Genomic DNA, 22,161 nt, shown 5'->3' with positions numbered 1-22,161 from the left:
GGGAGAAGAGTGGGCTGAGGGTGGGGAGGCCAAGGCTTGGAGCTTCTATTCAGTCCCAAGAGGTTGCTCTCCCTGATACGTGTCACATCACTGCCTCCCTGTAGCGACAGGTCAAAAGGCTCTCATTTCAAGGAGATTAAAGGCTCTCATTCCTAGACTAGGGCTGTAGCTCTCCACTCCCTCCTGGGTGGGGACTGGTGAGTGAGAGTCTCCCTCCCCTCCCTTCTTTCTCCAGCCCCATGCCCCTGCCACACCTCTGTGATATCCACTCCCAGACCCCGAGAGACGTAGGGTGAGGTGGGGAACAGAGCGTTGGGAGCTGCTCCTGCCGGTCACACCAGCAGCTCTTCTGAACCCTGCTTCTCGCTGCTGTCTGGAACTGTGATCCAGGTGGCTGATAGTTGCTCTGGGCCTCACCCTCTTGGCAGTGCTGGGTTTCAGTAACTGGGAGACGGGCTGGGTGATCCGGAGCCTTTAACTAACTTCCTACTTTCCTTTTAAGATGGCAGGTGGGGAGGGGAGGAAGCGGGCACATCTGTCTCCAAGGACCCTGTCTCTTCCACAGTGCAGGTTCCGAAGGGGGAATGCCTGGGTTCAAATCTCGTTAGTGTATTCTTGGACAAGTTCTCTTTCCAAGTCTCACTTTCTCCATTTGCAAAATAAACATCACAGTAAGAATATCTTCCTTATTTAGATTTCACAAGACCTTCCATATTATAGACTCAGCACAGTGCATGGTCCCTGGAAAGCACTTGGTGAAGTTCACTATTATTATATGATCATTAGTCCCATTTGTGTCCTAATACTGAACGGTATCTCAAGAGGCCATTTCATTTGTCCTTCTGTTTCCTCCAGCCAGTCGTCCCCAAACTTGCTGTACAGTAAAACCACCTTTTAAAATTTCTGAAGTCCAGACTATAGCCCCAGACCCCCAGACCAGTTAAACTCCACCCCTTAGGGACGGGCCCAGGCACCAGTGATTTTGGAGCTTTCCAGGTGATTCCAATGTGAGTGAGTTTAGAAACTGCTGCTCTCTACAGTCTAACCAGCTGAGGAGTTTCTTTTAGGGATGGTGATTTGTCTTAGGAACATTATCTACCCACTAATATTGATCTGAGTTTAAACATTTCTTTTGAGACAAGCAAATTCTCTCATGCTTCACTTTAAGTCAATTTTTTTTTTCTTCTGAGGAAGTAGAATAGCCATCACCCTCCACTAAAAGCTCAGTTAGTGAGGGTGTCCCTCATCCCCTCCCAAGCCCTTCAAGCAATGGCAGCAGCCCCACAGGGGCCATCAGCTGACGGGAGGGAGACTAGGGTATTGGCGTTGGATGCTGAAAGCTGATTATAGCCAGAGATCAAAGAAGCTGTCTAAACTCTGCTGTCTGGGACTTCCTTTTTTATTTTATCACAATGGAATACTCTCATACGCAGCATGAGAGAATATAGAAACCTGGGTGAGTGCTGAACAAATGCCACCCAAAGACATTGCTGGTAGCCTCTGTGACCCAAGCCAACCTCAGGCCTCGGGGTTTCCCAGTTCCTCCCTCGAGGCAAGGGGGCCTCTTCATGGCTTCCCCATACCACCCCCTCACGTGCCCATTCCTTCCTCTAGGTCTTGGCACAAGCAGTTTCTCTGATCCTTCCCAGTCCCAGCCCCTACCACAGAGCACCCTCCCTACTGGCCTGCAGCACTTCCTTCAAGGTGAGCTTGAGCTGGCCTTTGTTTCTGTGAAGGCTTCTCTAGCTGCTTCTCTTTCTAAACACTCTCATCGCACTCTAGATCTCTATGCTATAGCCATAGTCACATGGTACCACCACTCATAAGAGCAAGCCTTTTCAAATATTTGTTGTCTTCAAGTGCTCTGTTATATTTAGGGGTCAGATGAGTAGGGTTCAGGGAACTCAGTGATTAGTTCAATCATAAAACTGGTACATCGGGGAGCTGGGCTTTACTCCAGGGGCACTTAATTGTGGGGCCCAAGCTCTTGGTTCTCCCAGCTGTCCACGTGTACTCACTTTAGCTCGGGCAGGTAGGTCTTTGTTATTGGCCCACTCTGCTCAGCAGTTCCATAGGCACCTTTGTGGGAGAAAAGGGGCTCCTGGTCCAAGAAGTTTCATCCCAATGGCAAGGAGCTTCCTATCTGCTTAGGTGGCAGTAGAGACAGATTCGAAGGGGTTAATTGTGTGCATTCGTCATGAAGGGGAGGTGGGGTTGAAAGTGAGTGGTACAGCTGGAGAGAGGGAGGGGGTTTCACAGGAAGAGGTGGCGGAAGGAACCCCACTTTTATGACTCCTTGGGGTTTACAAAGTGCTCTTCCACATTTGATCTTAGCTAGTTATCATAATCACTCTGCAAAGCTGCTATTTTGTGTATATATATATTTTGAGATGGAGTCTCCCTCTGTTGCCCAGGCTGGAGTGCAGTGGTGCCATCTTGACTCACTGCAACCTCTGCTTCCTGGGTACAAGCGGTTCTCCTGCCTTAACCTCCCGAGTAGCTAGGATTAGAAGTGTGCACCATCACATCTGGGTGATTTTTGTATTTTTAGTAGAGACGGTTGGCCAGGCTGGTCTCAAACTCCTGACCTCAGGTGATCCACCCACCTCTGCCTCCAAAAGTGCTGCGGTTTCAGGTGTGAGCCACTGCACCCAGCTGGCTACTATCTTCTTTATTTAAAGGCCAGGAAACTGAGGTTCAAGGAGTCAAGTGTCCAAGCTGCGGGGCTAGGAAGGGGCAGAGGCAGGAGTCAGAGCTGGGTTTCAAGATGCCCAACTCAAGGTATCTGTTCACCACAGCACTGCTGTTTCCTGTCTGGGACCTACTGTCCCTTCTCCATTATAACCCCCACTTTCTTGGCCAGACCCCTGCTTCTTTCCCCTGCTCTCTTCTCTCTGCCTCTTTTCTGATTCCTGACTCAGAATCCTGGCTTTCAGGCAGCTTTCTTACATTAACCTACCCCTTTCCCAAGCTTCACCTCCCTTTCCTTCCTCTGCTCCTACTGGTTCTCTCCTTGTCACTCCGTGCTGGGGGTTACGCCCTGGCTTCCCGCTCCTACCTTGGGGTTAGGAGTAGGGTTGTGGGGACCATAGATGCCTAGGACTAGGGTGACCAACTGTTCTGATTTGCCTAGGACTATCTTGGTTTAAGTAGTGAAAATCTCAGGCAAAGCAGGGCAGCTGTCATCCTACCAGGTTCTGTGAGCAGCTATTTTTGCTTGTTTAGTGATTCTAGTGCTCTGTGCTTTTTTTCTCCCCGTGTGACTTACAGCTTTGAATCTTTGAGAAATAGACCCTTTGGCTCCTTAAGTGTCTGAGACTCTAGAGTAGGTATCTTGCCTATGATTACACAGTCAGCAAGCAGCAGGGATTCTGCTTATAAATTTCAGACTCACTCTCTCCTCTATCCCACAGTGTTTCCTGGATGACCCACTAAACAGATACTGAGCACGGAATGCAGAGGTTCATGAGAAGAGGGTGTGGAAACTTGGAGCTGCCCTCGGAGACTTTCCCTGCCCTAGGATGACTCCTCACTGCGGCTCCTCACACAGCTCTTGTTTCTACCACCTGTTCTTCCTCACCTCTATCGGGATTTCTGCCACAACCTTTTTTTTTTTTTTTTTTTTTTTGCGACGGAGTTTCACTCTTTGGCCCCAGTTGGAGTGCAATGGCGCGATCTTGGCTCACTGCAACCTCTGCCTTCTGGTTTCAAGGATTCTCCTGCTTCAGCCTCCTGAGTAGCTGGGGTTATGGGCGCCTGCCACCACACCTAGCTAATTTTTGTATTTTTAGTAGAGACGAGGTTTCACCATGTTGGCCAGGCTGGTCTTGAACTCCTGACTTTGTGATCCACCCGCCTCGGCCTCCCAAAGTGCTAGGATCACAGGCATAAGCCACCACGCCCAGCCCTGCCACAACTTTTACAAAAATATTTATGGCAATGAACATAAAGGAAAAGGACATTTAAAATACCAGGAGAACTCAGCCGGGCAAGGTAGCTCATGCCTTTAATCCCAGCACTTTGAGAGGCTGAGGCGGGGTGGATCACCTGAAGTCAGGAGTGGTGAAACTAGCCAACATGGTGAAACCCGGTCTCTACTAAAAATACAAAAAATTAGCCAGGCATGGTCGTGGGCACCTGTAATCCCAGTTACTTGGGAGGCTGAGACAGGAGAATCACTTCAACCCAGAAGGCGGAGGTTACAGGGAGCCGAGATTGCACCACTGTACTCCAGCCCGGGCAACAGTGAGAGACTCCGTCTCAAAAAACAAACAAACAAAAACAAAAACAAAAACAAAAACAACTAGGAAAGCTCCTCCCACAGTCTCTAAATAAATCAACTCACTTTCTAGTTACTTTGAAAGTCTGTCTTATTATTTTTTTTTTGAGAGAGGGTCTCACTCTGTTGCCCAGGCTGGAGTGCTGTGGCACAATCAGGGCTCACTGCAGCCTTCACTTCCCAGGCTCAAGCAATCCACCTGCCTCAGCCCCTTGACCCATGGGATCTGGGACTATAGGCGTGTGCTACCACACCTGGTTAATTTTTTGTATTTTTAGTAGAGATGGGATTTCACCATATTGCCCAGGCTGGTTTTGAACTCCTGGGCTCAAGTGATCCAGCCTCCTTGGCTTCCCACAGTGCTGGGATTACAGGAATGAGCTATTGTGCCTGGTCTTATCTGCATTCTTAATTCTTATGAGTTCACAGCATAGGCTCCATCATGTAGTCTATCCTTTCCCTTTAACATGGTACATAGTATCACAAATGGCCCAACTGCTGCATAGTCGCCCGAAAAGAATATTTCAAATAATTGTATCCAATTGGGCAAGCCATCACTTAGCCATTTTTCTAAGGGTGGGTATTTTTCCCCAAGTTAAAAAAATTATGATTACATTTTGGATGAAAGCCACAGCTACTTGAGTCCAGAGGAAAACACACACTTTTTTTTTTTTTTTGGCAGACACTGATGCTCACTGAATGAGCTTCCCCCCAGGATGCTGTCTGGGAAGTGCTTGTCAGACAGTGGGCACAGATCACTGCAGGTCCACAGCGCTTCGTTATTGCCTTGTGGTAAGCACAGAATTTGAGAGTAATCATTTAGAAACTTAGTACTACTGTTGCTATTTTTAGCAGTTAAACAATGTTTTGTTTGCTGAATCTAAAAAATAAAAAAATTGGAGCTTGGAGTGTGTGTGTGTGTGTGTGTGTGTGTGTGTGTGTGTCCTGGGACCTTAGGAAATAATTTACCTCATTTGGGCTTCAATTTGTCTTTTTACGGGGATTTAATTCTATCATTTCCTTTTGGCAGGAAAGGAGATTATATATACATATATACATATATATATATATGAATATACATATACACACACACACACACACACACACACATATATTTTAAGTTGTCTTTAAGAGGTAATTCATTTAATTCTATTTTACAAAGTATTACCTATAAGGGCCGGAAATGATAAGACAGAAAGACAGATAGTTAGAGATGGTTTGTCTTCTGGTCTAGAAGACAGTATTAGGTACTGGTAGATGCTCAACAAATCTACAGCCGCAGACTTTTGGTACTGAAGGACCTGGTGTGGCTTTGTGTTTGAGGAGCCTGAGGCTTATTAAACAACGTACAACATGAATGACCTTTGCAGAATCCATGGGCCTCCGCTTGTACTCAGTGACCACAGTACTTCACTTGCATGTGGTAACACTTGGGGTGCGCATGGTGATGACAGTCGCAGGGAGCAGAAGCAGTGTGTAGGGAGATCGGAACAAAACTTTTGCCCCACCAGGACAATGCTATGACAGAAAGTGTCTCCACCTTTGTCCCAGCTGTGGTCCTGAAGTCTCTAGACACCATCTACCTTTGCCCCAGATCTCCCAGGCACACCCCAGAAACAAACAACTCAATGGTGGAGTTTCTTAGGAAGAGATGAACTGATGATTTGGGGGGGAATCTGTATAGGAGTTTCCAGCAACAAGATCCTGAGAGATTATTGCACCCTGATCTCTAAATGGCAGGAGATGAATGATAAATGATCGAGTTGGGGAAGTTTGTCTGCAATCTAATTCCTGCAACTCATAGGTGTGAGGTTTTAAACACATGTTGCTGGCAGGCAAACTAAACATTAATACTCCCCTTTCAGGATTCTAAAGGTGCCCAGCCCAGCAATGTGTGTGTGTATATATAGAGAGACGGAGCCAGATCCCTTCCAAAGGAGTCAGATCTCCTTTCCTCTCTGGTCTCTGCCTCCTTCCTGCCAGACTCTTTCTCTTTTCTGCTTCTCTGGATGCTCCAGCAACCATGAGCCGCCAATTTAGTTCTCAGTCCGCCTTTAGCTCAAGGAGCAGGCGGGTTTATAGTACCAGCTCTTCTGCAGCCTCTGGTGGTGGGAGTCGGGCTGTGGGTTCTGTATGTCATGCTCAAGGGAGGTGTGGTGGTGGTGGATATGGGAGCCATGGAAGGGGGTTTGGCTCTAGGAGCCTCTACAATCTGGGTGGCAGTAAAAGCATCTCCATTAATCTAGTGGAGAGGAGTGCCAGTGGTTTCCGCCAGAGTTGGGGAGGAGGAGGATTTGGAGGGGGCAGAGGCTTTAGGGTTGGCAGCATTGGGGCTTGTGGCTTTGGAGGTGGTAGTTTTGGAGGAGGTGGTTTTGGGGGTGCTGGATTTGGGGCTAGCAATTTTGGGCTTGGGGGGTTTGGTCCTTCTTGTCCTCCTGGGGGTATCCAAGAGGTGACTGTTAACCAGAGTCTCCTAGAGCCACTTCACCTGGAGGTGGACCCTGAAATTCAGAGGATCAAGACCCGGGAGCGGGAGCAGATTATGGTTCTCAACAACAAGTTTGCCTCCTTCATTGACAAGGTGAGCACCAAAGGGGCAGGGAGGGTCTTTAGTCACTGACCAATGACTGAGAGGGATTGCACCCTGCCGCCTCTCACCACACCTTGCTGCTTCAGCTTGGTGGTGATACCTGGGACCTTAGGAAATAATTTACCTCATTTGGGCTTCAATTTTACTTTTTGCCAGGATTTAATTCTATCATTTCCTTTTGGCAGGAAAGGAGATAAGCAGTGTAAAACTATTCAATGGATACATGGTGTAGTACCCTTATTCACTTCCACAATTATTCATTTTCCATCCACCCATTCACCGATGCGCACATCTATCCACCCATACCCATCCACACAATACATTTACACACACACACACACACACACACACACACACACACACACTGATCCATCCATTCACTCATTCGTCAATCTATTCATCCATCCATCCACCCACCCACCCATCCACACAATCCATTTACACACACACACACACACACACACATACACACTTATTTGTTCATTCACTCATCCATCAATCCACCCAACTATCCGCCCGTGCATCCATCCACCCATCCAGCCCACAAATATTTTCTAGATAGGTCAGACACTGTGCCAAGTGCTGCAGGTGACTAGGACACAGGTCCTACCACCAAGGAGCCCACGTCTAAAGGGGAGAGAATTACAACAGTGTGTGGGAAGTGTGTGAATAAGGGTAGTACTCTCTGGGCCATGGTAGTTCAAAGGAGGGTGTCATGAGCTCTGCCTGCTGAGTCTGGAAAGTGGGAGAAGAGTTAAATGGGTTCTTAGGGCAGAGGGGATTTTCAGGCAGCAGGACCGGGAGGCACGAAAGTGTGACACCTGTAGGGTGTCAAACGGTCACAATTCCTGGAGAAAATGGCATACCAGGGGGCGCAGGAGAGAAGTGGAGATAAAGCCACAGAGCCAGGGCAGGAGAAGCAGGTAGGGCATGGTGAATGCCCCTTGGTGGGTATCTCTCTGTGCTAAAGCCAATAGCATGCAATACGGGGTTCTGTCTGAGTTCCCCCTTTTGGCTCATCGAGGGCTAAGGATGGGCCAGATGGAGACACAGAAGCCCCTGTCCCTAGTTCCCAGTTGAAACTTCAGATTAGGTACCCAGCAGCAGCAGAGACTGGTAAGCTAGCCGTGGTGAAGAACCTACCCTTACATCTCCTTTTGTCTGGAGGTGGAGGCATAGCGGCCACTGGTACCTCCCCAGGATGAACTTTGCCTTCAGGGATGCAGTGGGAAGCCCCACGGAGCACCAGGGCCACTTGCACACTCAGTGACTTTCCCTCAGTCCCCACAGAAGTTCAGTGCTGAGGCCAGGCTTGACCTGTGGCCTGACTGCAGGGTAGCTGTGGCCAGAGGCCACGCTGGGTGGCAGGGCAGACCTCTGATACCTGGGCAGATGCTGGGAATGGGACAGTGTGTGAGTGGGTGGGGGAGGGTGGTTGTGCTGAGGCCCAGAGGCTGCTGAAAAGGAGCACAACACAGCAGTGTGCCCTCGTGGCTTCTGATTATGCTGCGTGGGAAATTTGGCTAAGTATCACCACACTTCAGGCACAGGCAGAGGTCAGAGGGTTTCACTGGAGCAAGGAGTCGCTACTGGGAGGTCATGGCTGGGCCAAGAGAGGAGCAAGGAGAAGAGAGGGCTGGGAAATGACCAGAGGCCACTGGCAACTGACCTCCTGAGGCTCATCCGATGATGGCCCCTGCCATGAACAGGGTGTCTGCCAGTTGTGTAGCATGGGGCAGAGGGCAGAGGCTAACATGCAGGAGATCTTGGCCTCCTGTCCTTCTAAGGGCATGGCCTATGATGACTATGAGGAGAGGCTCCTCAGCCAGGTGGGCTGTAGCCTGGCTGGAAGGGAGAAGGCTTCTATGACAGGTGACTTCTGATTCTGCTTTCCAAACTGGTCTTCCTACTTTCGCCCTTGACCCTGTATAGTCTATTCTCGACACTGCAGCAGAGCCGTCCTTTAAAGGCTTGTCACACGGTTCTTCCACTGGAACCCTTCAATGCCTTCTTGTCTCAATTGGAAGAAAAGCCCAAATCATATGAGGTCCTATATGATCTGCCCTTCAACTCACAGCTGCTGCTAACCCCACACTTGCATTTGTGGAATCAAATCACATTGCCCTCCCTGTGTGGAACGGCTTTCAGGCTGCAATGGCTAGCGAACGGAGTGAGGCCTGGAAAATAGCCCCAGGGCGCCAACTTATTGCTGTCTGCAGTGTTCTGCGGCCCCCTGCCTCTTCTGCTCTCCTCTAGCTCACCAGCATCCAAGGCTTGGTTCTGTCTCCAGGTCTTTGCACTGGTTGTTCCCTCTGCTTGGAACTCTTGCCCTCAAAGAGAGGCCCGGTTTCCTGTCTCACCTCCTGTGGGTCTTTGCTCAGATGCTACAGTTTCAGTGGGGACCTTCCTGACCACCACCTCTGCATTCCTATGCCCCAGCCCTGTGTTACTCCATAATCCCTGAAGCCCTGTGAGGCACTGTGTTTGTGGCATGATGATTTTGTCACAGTTATCCTCTAAGTAGAATGTGAACTTGTAGAAAGCAGGGATTTTGTCTGTTTTGTTTATTACCGAATCCCTAGCACCCAGAATAGTGCCTGGCACATGAGAAATGCTCAATAAATAGTTGCCGGATGACAAATAGGGTCAGCCCCTCAGGGGTCAGGGCTGGGTGCCCAGAGAGTGGATATGGAGCCAAAGGCTTTCTAGAACCAGTGACAAGGGGACAGGGCCTCAGGAAGGAAAGGAGGGGCCCAGCTTTTCCCCTGGACACTGGTCTGGCCTTGCTTAGCTGACCCTTAGGCCTCTATGCCAGGGGTGGCGAGTGGCCTGGAGAGCCCACAGCAGCAGGCAATTCTAAAACCTCTGCACTTCATGAGTGCACAGCACTTTTTGTCTTCTCTGTGTTGGGCGTTGCGTGTCCATGGGTCCACCGCGTCCTCCGAAGAACAAAGTAGACATAGGCCTGCCCTCATGGGGTCTCAGTGCAGCCTGGGACACAGATGCTCATACACTGCCACATGACTGCAAGTCTCAGAGGATCTAGAAAGGGAAGGAACAAGGGGCTGCCAAGGGGTCACACTGGTAGGATGCCACCTCAACTGAGGGCTAAGGGTGAGTAGGAGTTTGCTGGGCAGAGTTAGGAAGACCTGGGTGCTGGGGGCACTGGGAGGTCCCTGTGTAGGGGAGGCCACTGAAGTAGAGGGTGGGTGAGAAGGCAGCTCAGCAGCATGCCTCATTCCATCTGTGCTCGCTGAGCTGCCCTTGAGTTTTGCTGGTGGGACACAGACCAAGAGTGTTTTGAGAAACCTGGGGTAAAAACACAATGGCTTTCACCGATGGTCTTGTGCTTAAGGTACTCCCTGTAGCCAGATTCTGCATTTGCAGTTTGGGTGGCTTGATGGGACCCACAATATCTTCTCTGAGCTGCTGGGATACTGCGGGTGGGTACCTGGGCTACAGCCAGGGCACTCAGAGTTGTCTCACCGCTCCCTCATTGTTTTATGAGGAGACTCTCCACGGGACCACAAGATTCTTTCTTTTGGTCCCTACAACGCCGCTGCCACTGAGCACAGTGAACGAGGGCTGAATTGATTTCTCCACGCCCTGGGAGTGCCACCACAGAGTAAAAATAAGAGAGTGGCAGGAATTTCTCATGGTGTTGTAAGCTCTGCTGACAAGCCTGGGAGAGCTGATTGCCTAATCTCTTGCTTTGATAAGGCTAGCAAAAATGAGCCATGGGAGATGGTGCTGTCTGCAAACATTTTCCAGCCTAGAGTCAGAATCCAAAGGGAGCTAACTAGCGTTGGCCGCTCAGACGGGCAGAGTCTCAAGGGCCGGGGAACTTGGGGGACCCTTGTTAGTGTCACATAGGAGGGGAGTGTCTTCAGGGTTCCATTCTGACCACACAAAGCAGTGGGTTTACCCCTTTGCGCTTGCCCAGGGGAGGCACCAGTATAAAGGAGTCAGATTGCGGCGGGTGTGTGTTTTTGCGCGTGCGCTCCCGCGTGCCCCAGAGCAGAGTCCAGAGGCTGCACCACTGCTTCCGTCAGCGCATTGGAGCGGAGGCTCCACAGTGTGTAACCGGCAGAAGAAAGGGGGATGCTGCTCATTACCATGCGAAGGACAAGCCATGCACTTTGCACAGCCAGCCACCTCACTGGACCCCGTATCTAACCTTTGTATCCACAGTTTTGGGAGAAGAGGCGGTGAAAATACTGAGTGGTGTCTACTCTCCATTTCCCGGGAAATAAAAAAGTGGGTAGTTCTCAAACACCTGAAAACCCAAAGTCCTCACTTTGGGGCACTTGAACGCGTTAGACTGAAAAAAAAAAAAAAAAAAGAGAACATTTGCCTTAATATTCTGTCTTCGTTGTAAAAGCATTTAAATGAGTTACTTTCCTGACCAACATCTTGGCAGACAGCAGCGGTGGTGGTGGTTGCAGGGCAGGGGCACCCAAGCAAGTTTGCTCAGGAATTCGTTTGATGTTCTAAGCGAAATTGATCCTCCTCTCTTCTTGCTTCCTCTCCTCTATCACATAACGCATTTTGATCACAAAGTGAAAGGAGACCTTGGGCTCGCCAGTGTCTCAGATGCTCTGAAACACTATTTCCTTAGGTTGGCATGGATAAATTGAGTGTGGAGGCTGAGCTCTCTGTGATGTAAATGAAGGCACACTGTTGGGGGTGGTTTACCTTCAAAGCCAGAGCGAGTTTAGTGTTAATTTCAGGCAAGTTGACCTTACAGCCATTGGTCGTCAGAAACCACCTTGCCCTCTGTGAGTCTCGATCCCAGAGAAAAGGAAGGTCTCTGATCTTTGGAGGGGCCATCCTGATTCTCTGAGGTCTGGATGTGTTGTGGGGCTATGGATCTCACTACTCATGGGGGAGCTGCTCTGACCCCTGGCCTGGGGTGGACTGGGGTCTCTTGCTCTTAGGTGCGATTCCTGGAGCAGCAGAACCAGGTGCTGCAAACAAAATGGGAGTTGCTGCAGCAGGTGAACACCTCAACTTGGACCAACAACCTGGAGCCGCTCTTGGAGAGCTACATTGGTGGCCTGCAGAGGCAGGTGGATTTTCTCAATGCAGAGCGGATGCGCCAGAACACGGAGGTCAGGAGCATGCAGGATGTCGTGGAGGACTACAAGAGCAAGTGAGACTCCAGGCAGGGCAAAGCAGGGGAGAAGGAGCATGGCTGGAAACTGGTCACAGGAGCAAGACATTCTGCTTCAGTGTTTATGTGTAAGGGTGTGGCAGGGAGCGGGGAGGACAGGGCATGCAGGCTTTCCACTGCACAACTGCAGGAGGCGCTGTTTTGTATGTGGCAACCCAGGTAGAATGATACTGGGGGCCCACTGCCAATAGTATTGGGTGGGGAGGGGCAGGATAGGTTCATGGAGGTTGGAGCCAAATAAGCCTGAGTTCCAATGTGGGCTCTGCCACTGATTAGCTGCCCCAAATTCATCTTTTTAGCCTCTAGTTTTCACATTGGTGATGTGGGATAGCAAGAACCTCCCTCGTTGGATTGTTGTGGGTAGATCTGTGGTTCTCAAACTTGAGCATGCAGCAGTTTGCTGGAATCAAATTGCTGGGCTCTGCCCCTCAGGTTTTTTATGCAGCAGATCCAGGGTGGGGCAAGAATGTTTGTACTTCTCCCATGTTTCCAAGTGATGCTGATGCTCGTCGATTGGGGACCACACTTTGAGAATTGCCGGTCTGGATGAAATGATGCTTAATAAATTCTTAGCACTGTGCCTGCACACCCCTAGTGGTCAATAAACACTCGCTATTTTGACTACAAACAGTAAGGGTCACAGGAGTAGTTGAATTTCACATCAGCTGCTCCTGGGCTGTGCAGGCAGCTGAGCCTCTCCCTCCCTCTGCTTCCCAAAGTGGGGTGCAGGGTGCTTCTCCCCAATCACCTTGGCAAGCTTACTGTGTCGTGCCAGTGGAGGTCCAAGTGTGTGTGAGTCAACAAGGGAGAAATGAAATCCACACTGGAGGTGCCGGTGGGGGGCGGGGAACAGAATTGTAGGTTAAATTTTTTCTCTTTAAAAATATTTAGTAAGGGCCGGGCGCAGTGGCTCATGCCTGTAATCCCAGCACTTTGGGAGTCCAAGGCGGGCGGGTCACGAGGTCAGGAGATTGAGATAATCTTGGCCAACACGGTAAAACCCTGTCTCTACTGAAAATACAAAAAAATTAGCCAAGTGTGGTGGTGGGTGCCTGTAGTCCCAGCTACTCGGGAGTCTGAGGCAGGAGAATCGCTTGAATCTGGAAGGCGGACATTGCAGTGAGCCAAGATTGCACTGCTGCACTCCAGCCTGGCCCGTAAGAGTAAAACTCTGTCTCAAAAAAAAAAAAAAAAATTAGTAAACGTAGTTGTGATTTCATGTTCTCAACTTTAAAGAATGAATGAGTTTGACACATTTACAAAGGTAAAACATTAAGATAAAAAGACATTGCAGGGGCATTCTCTGTGGCTCTGGGTTTTCCATGTTAGCCTGGGGTCCCCTCTGTTGGCCCAGAGACCCAGGAGTTGGCTCTGCCCTCATCCATGAGAATGCCAGCCTCTGGCAATGGACAGCCAGCACCTTTAGCAGGGTTCTCTGAGTCCAGGACAGCAAAGGTTTGGGGATGTCCAAGCTTTCTGCTGAGAGGAGAAACCTCAGGCAGCGAAGGTCAGCCTGCAGCCTGTCTGTATTCCTTGCCTCCCTCGACAGGTATGAGGATGAAATCAACAAGAGGACTGGCAGTGAGAATGACTTTGTTGTCCTGAAGAAGGTGAGGGAAAGAGGCATCCCAAGGGTGGCTGTGGACCCAGGAGGCTGAGGGGAGTGAGGAATCCCTGTGGGATGCTCTGTACAAGGGCAGGGTGGCCTCTGGGGCCAGCTTGCCATGTGTGATGCCTGAATGCAGAGCCCTTACACTGGAACCCACACTGATAATGACTCTTTAGGAAGCCTTTGAGTTCTTATCTCTCTGGGGTCCCCAAAGTGAAATTAAGTGAAATGGCCGGTTTGGATGAAATGATGCTTAATAAGTTCTTACTACTGTGCCTGCACACCCCTAGCAGTCAATAAACACTAGCTGTTGTGACTACAGACACTTTCGAGTGTCCGTTATTTGTGGCCTTGGGACACGGGGAAGGACCTGAGGTGTTGGGTGTGACTGACTGGAATGTGGAGGTCGGTGTCACATCTCCTTCTGGCCAGGAAAGCCGGGACTTGTGGGTCCTTTATTTGAGAGAGAAGATGATTTTTTTTTTTTTTTTTTTTTTTTGAGACGGAGTTTCGCTCTTGTTACCCAGGCTGGAGTGCAATGGCGTGATCTCGGCTCACCGCAACCTCCGCCTCCTGGGTTCAGGCAATTCTCCTGCCTCAGCCTCCTGAGTAGCTGGGATTACAGGCACGTGCCACCATGCCCAGCCAATTTTTTGTATTTTTAGTAGAGACGGGGTTTCACCATGTTGACCAGGCTGGTCTCGATCTCTTGACCTCATGATCCACCCGCCTCGGCCTCCCAAAGTGCTGGGATTACAGGCTTGAGCCACCGCGCCCGGCCCCGATGAATTTTTTAAGTAAGGAAATAAACCTAGAGTGGCTCTGCTACTTGTCTGAGCCATCCAGTGAGCTGGAGGCAGGGAATGCCTGGGCAATAAAGTCAAACTGTTTCTGCCTGCTCTTCAGGATGTGGATGCGGCTTATGTGAGCAAAGTGGACCTGCAGTCCAGGGTGGACACTCTGACTGGGGAGGTCAATTTCTTGAAACATTTGTTTCTGACGGTGAGTGAAGCCTTTATAAGAACCCTCTTTCTTTTCTCACATCTCACAGGAAGTATGGGCTGTAAGGCAAGGCCTGAAACTCAGCACTACCCACTAGGGACTTATCTCCTGAGGTACCCCGACTCTGTGGGCCTGGAGTCAGGTATCCTCTCCACCCCAGTCCTCAGAATCCCCAGGTTGGGGTCATGGAGATGGAAGGCTGGGAGAATCCCGAGTTAGGTGGAGGTGAAACTGTCCCTGGTTCCCGGCTTCCAATCTGTCTGGGAAATCAACAAGTCACATAGGGGCAAAACCAAGCAGAAATCTTCATTCATTCTGGGGAGTTGATGGAGCTGTTAGGGAACTCTGCGGGAAGTGACAGTGTGAGTCCTACAGGGAGCGGATCCTGACCTTAGTGGTGAGGGATCAAACACTCCGCCACTCAGCCCTCTTTTGCCTGTGTCTAACTTGGGGGTTCCTGCTCTGGGCCAGATGCTGTGTTAGAGGCTTATGTTGTGGGTATCTCCATTCTACAGATGGGAAAACTAAGGCACTGAGGGGCTAAATTACTAGCTTGGCTACCTAGCTAGTCAGTGGTAGAGCCAAGACTCAGAAGTCCAAGTGGCTCCCCAACTGAAGTCCATTCTACTGCCTCGGAGAGCCCATATGGTTTCCAGGAGCAAGCATGCCTGCCAAGGGCCCCAGCTCATGATGGTGGCCAAGTCAGAGCAAGGCAGAGTAGTGGCTGCAGGAGAGGTGGGATGGGGAGATGGGATCTGAAGGGCTCCGGGCTCAGGCTCCTTCCTTCTCCCTGGAGGCAGTTAAGACTGTCTCCATGATCTCTCATCACAACAATTTCAAGAGCGTTTCCCCAAGACTACCTGGCCCAGGCCTCTGGCTTCCCCCAAGAGCCTTGAGGGGGCAGCAGAGGAAAACTGAGGCCCCCCGAGGAGAATGGAAGGAGTCAGCCTGCACGCCATGCCTTGCAGGAGCTGTCTCAGATGCAGACTCACATCAGCGACACCAATGTCATCCTGTCCATGGACAATAACCGCTCCCTGGACCTGGACAGCATCATCGACGCAGTGCGGACTCAGTACGAGCTGATTGCACAGAGGAGCAAGGACGAGGCTGAAGCTCTGTACCAGACCAAGGTGGGTGTGGCCCCCAGACCTGGTGCCCAGAAAAACAGATTCTTCCCAGAATTGTCTTTCTCTTATTGCATTGTCTTTCTCTTATTTCTGAAGTAAAATATGTTTGTTATACAAATTCTAGAAATGACATGTAAAGATTACCCATCTCTCAGTACCACTATTAATGTGTTAATATCTCTTCTACCAGGTCTTTGTTGCTATTAGGGTGGCACAAAAGTAATTGAGGTTCTTGCCATTACTTTTAATTAAAAGTAAACATTTATTGAGAACTCGTATGTGTTAGGCACTGCAAAAAGTGCTTTACGTAATACATAGTATTTCATTTAATCCTTACAACAACCAATGAGATAAGAATTTCATTATCACCATTTTATAATAGATAATATAGAGCGTGAGATTACTTAATTTCCCTAAGACCTTGTAGCTAGTAAACGGCAGAGCCAGAGCTTAAACTCGGGTGTGTGTCTACAAACCCATTCCCCTCACCACTACAATGATTTTTATTCTTTTAAAAGTAATGTTATCCATTAAAATATACTTTTTAAAAATGTTTTTTCTCTCTCTCTCTCGTCTTTTTTTTTTTTTTTTTTTGAGATGGAGTCTCGCTCTGTCTCCCAGGCTGGAGTGCAGTGGAGTGATCTTCGCTCACTACAACATTTGCCTCCTGGGTCCAAGCGATTCTCCTGCCTCAGCCTCCTGAGTAGCTGGGATTACAGGCGCACCACCACACCCAGCTAATTTTTGTATTTTTAGTAGAGATAGTGTTTCGCCGTGTTGGCCAGGCTGTACTTTCCCTTTTACTTATCCCATATGGATAGCTTTCTGTGACACTAAATAATCTGCCACATTTTTAACAGCCTGGCATTATGTTGTAAGACTACACCCCCCCCCCCACCTTCTTAGATCTACCTCTATGTGGCTAAGTTGCTAGGCACATTGTTGGTTACTTCTTTACTATAAATTGACCCGGATCTTTTTGGATGGTGAAGCCTCTGGTTGAAAGAGTCTAGCTGACAGTCCAGTCACTGAATTCTGAACAACTAGCACTTGATGATCGGCTTTTGGATGATCTGTGGCCAACTCCAATCCTGGCTGACCTCTGTCCCACTGTCCTGTGGACAGTGTTCTGGGATGGAATGGATTTTGGCATTAGACTGGGAGGCGGATGGCCAATAGTGAAAACAGCAGAATGCAGATTCCCTTGAGTCGACGCTGCCCCCACCCCCTTCAGAGCCCTGTCCTGGGGGTGGTGTTTTGACTGTTGGGGCAATATAGACCCAGAAACAGAGATGGAGGGGAAATGAGACGGAATGTAGAGCACGTGGAGGGCCTCTGAACACATGAGGTCCTGACTGACTGCTAGGGAGATCATACTGGTAAAGGGCTGGGAGGTATGGTGTGGTGGAAAGAGTGAGGGGGTCTCGGTGTGGGTAAGGACCAGCGTGAAGGCTTAGATGTGCGAAAAGGAGGTAGAAAGGGCATCATGAAGCAAATTTGCCTGGCTGGGATGAGAGTCTGCCCAGAGACTGATGGGAAAGCAGGAGGCTGGGCATGATGTGCATGTGTACATGTGTTTGCAGCTCGGGTGAGGGAGGTTTGGTACAGTTGGGAGTGTGTGTGTGGGGCCCACCTCAGCTCAAGGGGGGTGGGAATCTCCCAGGGAAGAGTGGCCCAGACCTCCTCCCTCCTTGAGGGGCTTGTGGTGGGCAGCACATGCTGACCATGATGCTGCCTTTGGCCCCTAGTACCAAGAACTCCAGATCACAGCGGGGAGACATGGAGACGACCTGAAGAACAGCAAGATGGAGATTGCAGAGCTCAACCGCATGGTCCAGAGGCTGCAGGCAGAGATCAGCAGCATGAAGAAACAGGTAGGATGGTGCTCGGGGAGGGCTGACCAAGCCCTGCGCCTCCCACAACACCCGGCCAAATCGGGCTCTGGAAACACAACCCCAAAATGGTCTCCAACTGTCTCTGGAGCAGATCGAACAGATGCACTCGCTCATTTCGGATGCCGAGGAGAGAGGCGAGCGGGCCCTCCAGGATGCCCGGCAGAAGCTGCAGGACTTGGAGGAGGCCCTGCAGCAGTCCAAGGAGGAGCTGGCCCGGCTGCTGCGTGACTACCAGGCCATGCTGGGGGCCAAGCTGTCCCTGGACGTGGAGATCGCCACTTACCGCCAGCTGCTGGAGGGCGAGGAGAGCAGGTGGGTCTGGCAGTTGTGTTCCTGGGGCCAAGGCTCGAGATGCACACACAAAGCTGTGGGACTGGCAACTTGGAGAAAAGATGAACCCCACCTTTTTGGGAAGATTGGTAGCCCAGGGTGAGCAGAAACATTCAAATTAGGGACAGAGGCTGTGTGAGTGGGCAGGGTGGGGAGAAGTCATTGTTATCATTCCTCTGCCTCGAAGTAGAATGTCCTTATACCCCAACCCAAGCCACTGAAGCTAGGTATTCACCCCAATACTAAAAGGCTTCATGAAAACGCTGAAAATTCTCTCCGCCCCACTGGCTTCCTGACCTCTGCTCATGCACACAAATTTCCCTAAGGCTTGGGGATACCTCTGCTCTGGATGTCCTTGGGCCACCACTTTCTCTCCCCAGGCTCCTTAGGTCTGGCTGACCGCATGCTTTGGTTTTACAGGATGTCAGGAGAGCTGCAGAGCCACGTGAGCATCTGTAAGTAGCAGAGCCCAGGGACAGAGAGGCTGGCGGTGCCGGGTGGAGGGAGGGTGGGGGGTGGCCAGCAGAGAACTGAAAGTCTGGCATGTTGGCTTCCAGTTCTGTACAACGGTCATCGAAGTAAGTAAGTGTAATGACAAAGCTTGGAAGAATTCATTCAAAATAAATGAATGAATTCAAAATAAAATAATTCATTCAAAATAAATAAGCAGGTCTGCTTATTTTAATTGTTATGATGCCTAGGAATCAGCAGTGGCTAGAACTCTTCAGGGTATATATTCAATCAACAACGAATATGTGTTGCTGAGAGGCACCCTGGCATCCCTTTATAGTGTGAAGAATACTTTTCAAGTGGGAACACTTTCAACTTTCAATGCATCGGTTAGCAAGTCGATGCCATGGGTGATCGAGGATGGAGGAGGCTGCAGGTGCTGGGGCGGGTGCAGGCGGGGGCCCTGCCCGGTCCCTCTGACTCCGGGCGCACGGTCCTCTCCCCACAGCGGTGCAGAACAGCCAGGTGAGCATCAGCGGCGGCAGCTATGGCGCAGGAGGCTACGGCGGCGGCAGCGGCGGGGGCTATGGCGGGGACAGCTCCCGCGGGGGCGGCGGAAGAAGTTACGGCGGAGGCGGCTCACGAGGGGGCAGTGGAGGCGGTTACGGAAGCGGCGGCGGGAGCTACGGAGGGAGCGGCAGAAGCGGCCGGGGATCCTCGCGCGTGCAGATCATCCAGACCTCCACCAACACCTCCCACAGGCGGATCCTAGAGTAGCAGCCTCGCTCTGCTCCGGCCACACCTCGCCCCTGCACCCTCGCCCCACTCTCCTCAAGCCCCTCCCCTCCACGCCCTTCCGACCCCCTTTTGTTCCCTTTTCTTGATGGGTCTCAGCAATTTTGCCAATAAATTCGACTCTAATGGGGAAGCAGGGTGCCTAAGTCCAAAAACAGCAGCTCTCTCTTTGGAGGGCACTGGCTTGCAGTCGAAGTCACAGCTAGCCACATGCGCACCCAGACTCTCCGCTCCGCTGGCCCTGCTGCTGTTCCTGCTCCCACCTTTTTGGGAGGATTGGTAGCTCAGGGTGAGCAGAAACATTCCAGTTAGAGGCAGAGGCTGTGTGAGTGGGCAGAGTAGGGAGAAGGCATTGTTATCACTCCTCTGCCTCCAGGTAGAATGCCCTTATGCCCCAGCGCAAGCCACTGCAGCTAGGCATCGATCCTCAATGCTAAAAGACACCCAGGCATCTAGTTTGGCAAGGAGGGAAAGTACCTGTAGAGCAGAGACAAGGCGCATCATGGAGAGCTGGTGTCTCAGCCCCAGGCTCCCTTTGCTGCACCCGGGCTGCTCTGCGAACAGGAATCCACCCCCCTACCTCCGGGGCTACAACGTAATCCCCTTGGGGGAAGTTGCTGATTGCAGGGCAAGCTGGCTCGGTAAGAGAAACCCCTGCACCAGCGGCCTGTTCCTGCCTCTTGGTTCATAGCCACATACTGTCATATTGATGGAGAGTATAGATTTGCTGCCTACATCAAGTGGGCAACTGCCCTGATTCTGAACCCCTGTGTCAGGAAGCATTCTCCCCTGTGTAAACAACTCAAGGCGGGAGTATTTCAGAGCATGGGATCACGAATCCTTGCCCAGAGGGAAGCCTGTTTTAGCAGTGGGTGGGGGAGTTGATGAACAGGCAGGCATGTTCTGCTTCTGTTCTGTTCCCTCCTGACAGCTCCATTCTTTGGAAGCTTGACCCTTCCTGAGCTCTGCTTCATAACCCACTCTGAGAATTGCCCCACTGGGTGGGTACATGCAGCCCAGCTCTGTTCCATCCAGGTGCCTGGAGCCTGAGGAGTTTGAGGATCTGATTTGGGTCTTGGAAGTGTTCCAACCCCTAGTCAGTCTGGAAGCTGCCCGTTTTTTGTTTTCTTTCTTTCTTTCTTTTTTTTTTTTACAAGGCAGTTCAATGCCCTTTCCCAGACCTCTCAAGTCCCTCCTGCTTTCTGTTCTCTGTGGCTGTGAGTGCTTTGTGGGAATTTGACTCTTAATTTTGAATCTTGTGAAAGATGCTTGAGATGTGTTGGAGAGGCCAGGAAGAAGAAAGTATCAGCCAACTAGCAGGCCTTGAGAGAGGGAATGTAGCTTTGCTACTAAGATCTGGTGTCACCTTCACTTGCTAGCTGAGTCCGAACACAACTTCCAAGTCCATGATTCTCTTGGGGCATTGGATGGGCTCAGTGTGGGTCTCTTAGGCTGTGTGTGTGACTTCACCATTTCCTTGTTCAAAGTTGTACCGTCACGGGGTGGCATTTCTGCTATTTCTATAATAAATTTTTCTGTGATCTGAAACTGTTGTTTGGTCAGGAGATGCATTATTTCTTTTTCTTCTCCTTCTTCTTCTCCTTCCTCCTCTTCTCCCTCCTTCTCCTTCTCTTTTCTTCTCTCTTCTCCTCCTCCTCTTGCTCCTCCTCCTTCTCTTCTTCCTTCTCCTCCTCTTCTTCCTCCTCCTCCTCTTCCTCCTCCTCCTTCTCTTTCTCCTTCTCCTCCTCCTCCTTCTTCCTCTTCTTCTTCCTTCTTCTTTTTCTTTCCCTCTTCCTCCTCTTCCTCCTCCTTCCTCTTTTCCTTCTTCTTCCTCTTCCTCTTTGTTTTCATCCTGGTCTTCATCTTCTTAATCTTCTCATTTTCTTCTTTCTTCTGAATAAAGATGGGATCTCACCATGTTGCCAAGGCTGGTCTCGAACTCCTGAGCTCAGGTGATCCTCCAACCTTGGCCTCCCAAAGTGCTGGAATTGCAGGTGTGAGCCACTGTACGTGGCCCATTTCTTCTTGAATTTCTGCAGGCCTCTGAAATTATTCACAATTGGGAAGTTAAAATTTCTTCTTATTTTTTATTATACAAGTAATACACAGCCTTGAAGAATCTTGCAGCCATAATCTTATTAATCTTTCAAGTGGCTGATCATTCAAAGTCAATTACACATTTGTTCAATGGGCACTTATTAAGCTCCTGCTATGTGGCAGGCAGTGGCTTAAGCACTGGGAATGCAATGTTGAATGAACAGGTTTCTGACTTAAGTTGCTCACAACTCAAATGAAATATTATGGGGGTGGGGGGAAGATTCAGAGAGAAGAGAAATCTGTGTGCTTCTAAGGCCCTCCTGGCCTGAGAGTGGAAGTAAGGCCTATCCTGAAGATATAGGCAGACTCCTCAAAACAGGAACAGTGGGACCTATGGCAGGGGCCAGTGCTGGGGAAGGAACGTTTAGTTCCAACAGGCTCCTGGAAGACTGGGTATGGAACAGGGCTGAGGAAGAGAGGCGTGGGTGAGGAGGTGAGGGAAGGGCCCTCCAAACAGAGAAATAGGTCTGCTCAACTCAGAATAAGAGAGAGTGTGGGGGTGAGGGGGAGCAGCTGGACAGGAGAAACCGAACTGCAGAGGGAAGGGGCTGAGGTCCATAAACCTAGTGGGGTCATGGGCAGAGGCATCTTGAATCGATGGCTTGAGGGAAGCAGAGATGCAGAAATTCCAGAATGGAGCAAGTCAAGCCATCACCTCATGGTATTTCTGAGTCCATGTAAAGGAGTCACATAAAGGATGTGATATGCTTTCTCATTCCCTGGAGGGACATTGATGAAACTTGGATACGGGATTCATTTGAACATGACTGCAACCCATATTGATAAGACACTGTGTTCCCCTTCACACCCC

The 22,161-nt window shown here is 50.3% G+C and overlaps 1 protein-coding gene across 1 annotated transcript; it reads left to right on the top strand.

Moving 5' to 3' along the window:
• The first annotated feature begins 6,230 nt into the window (after window positions 1-6,230).
• On the top strand, window positions 6,231-20,801 carry KRT77 (keratin 77). Its single transcript, XM_039471816.2, has 9 exons — window positions 6,231-6,860; window positions 11,807-12,021; window positions 13,592-13,652; window positions 14,558-14,653; window positions 15,622-15,786; window positions 17,532-17,657; window positions 17,770-17,990; window positions 18,429-18,463; window positions 18,967-20,801. Exons 1-9 carry the CDS (start codon window positions 6,303-6,305, stop codon window positions 19,233-19,235), a joined length of 1,746 nt encoding a protein of 581 aa, XP_039327750.1. The 5' UTR covers window positions 6,231-6,302; the 3' UTR covers window positions 19,236-20,801.
• The last annotated feature ends 1,360 nt before the right edge of the window (window positions 20,802-22,161 follow it).

This window comes from Saimiri boliviensis, chromosome 7 (assembly GCF_048565385.1).
Source record: "Saimiri boliviensis isolate mSaiBol1 chromosome 7, mSaiBol1.pri, whole genome shotgun sequence".
Classification (NCBI taxonomy): domain Eukaryota; kingdom Metazoa; phylum Chordata; class Mammalia; order Primates; family Cebidae; genus Saimiri; species Saimiri boliviensis.
Note: the sequence above shows the minus strand (reverse complement) of the source record. Positions and strands in the feature narration are given on the sequence as shown.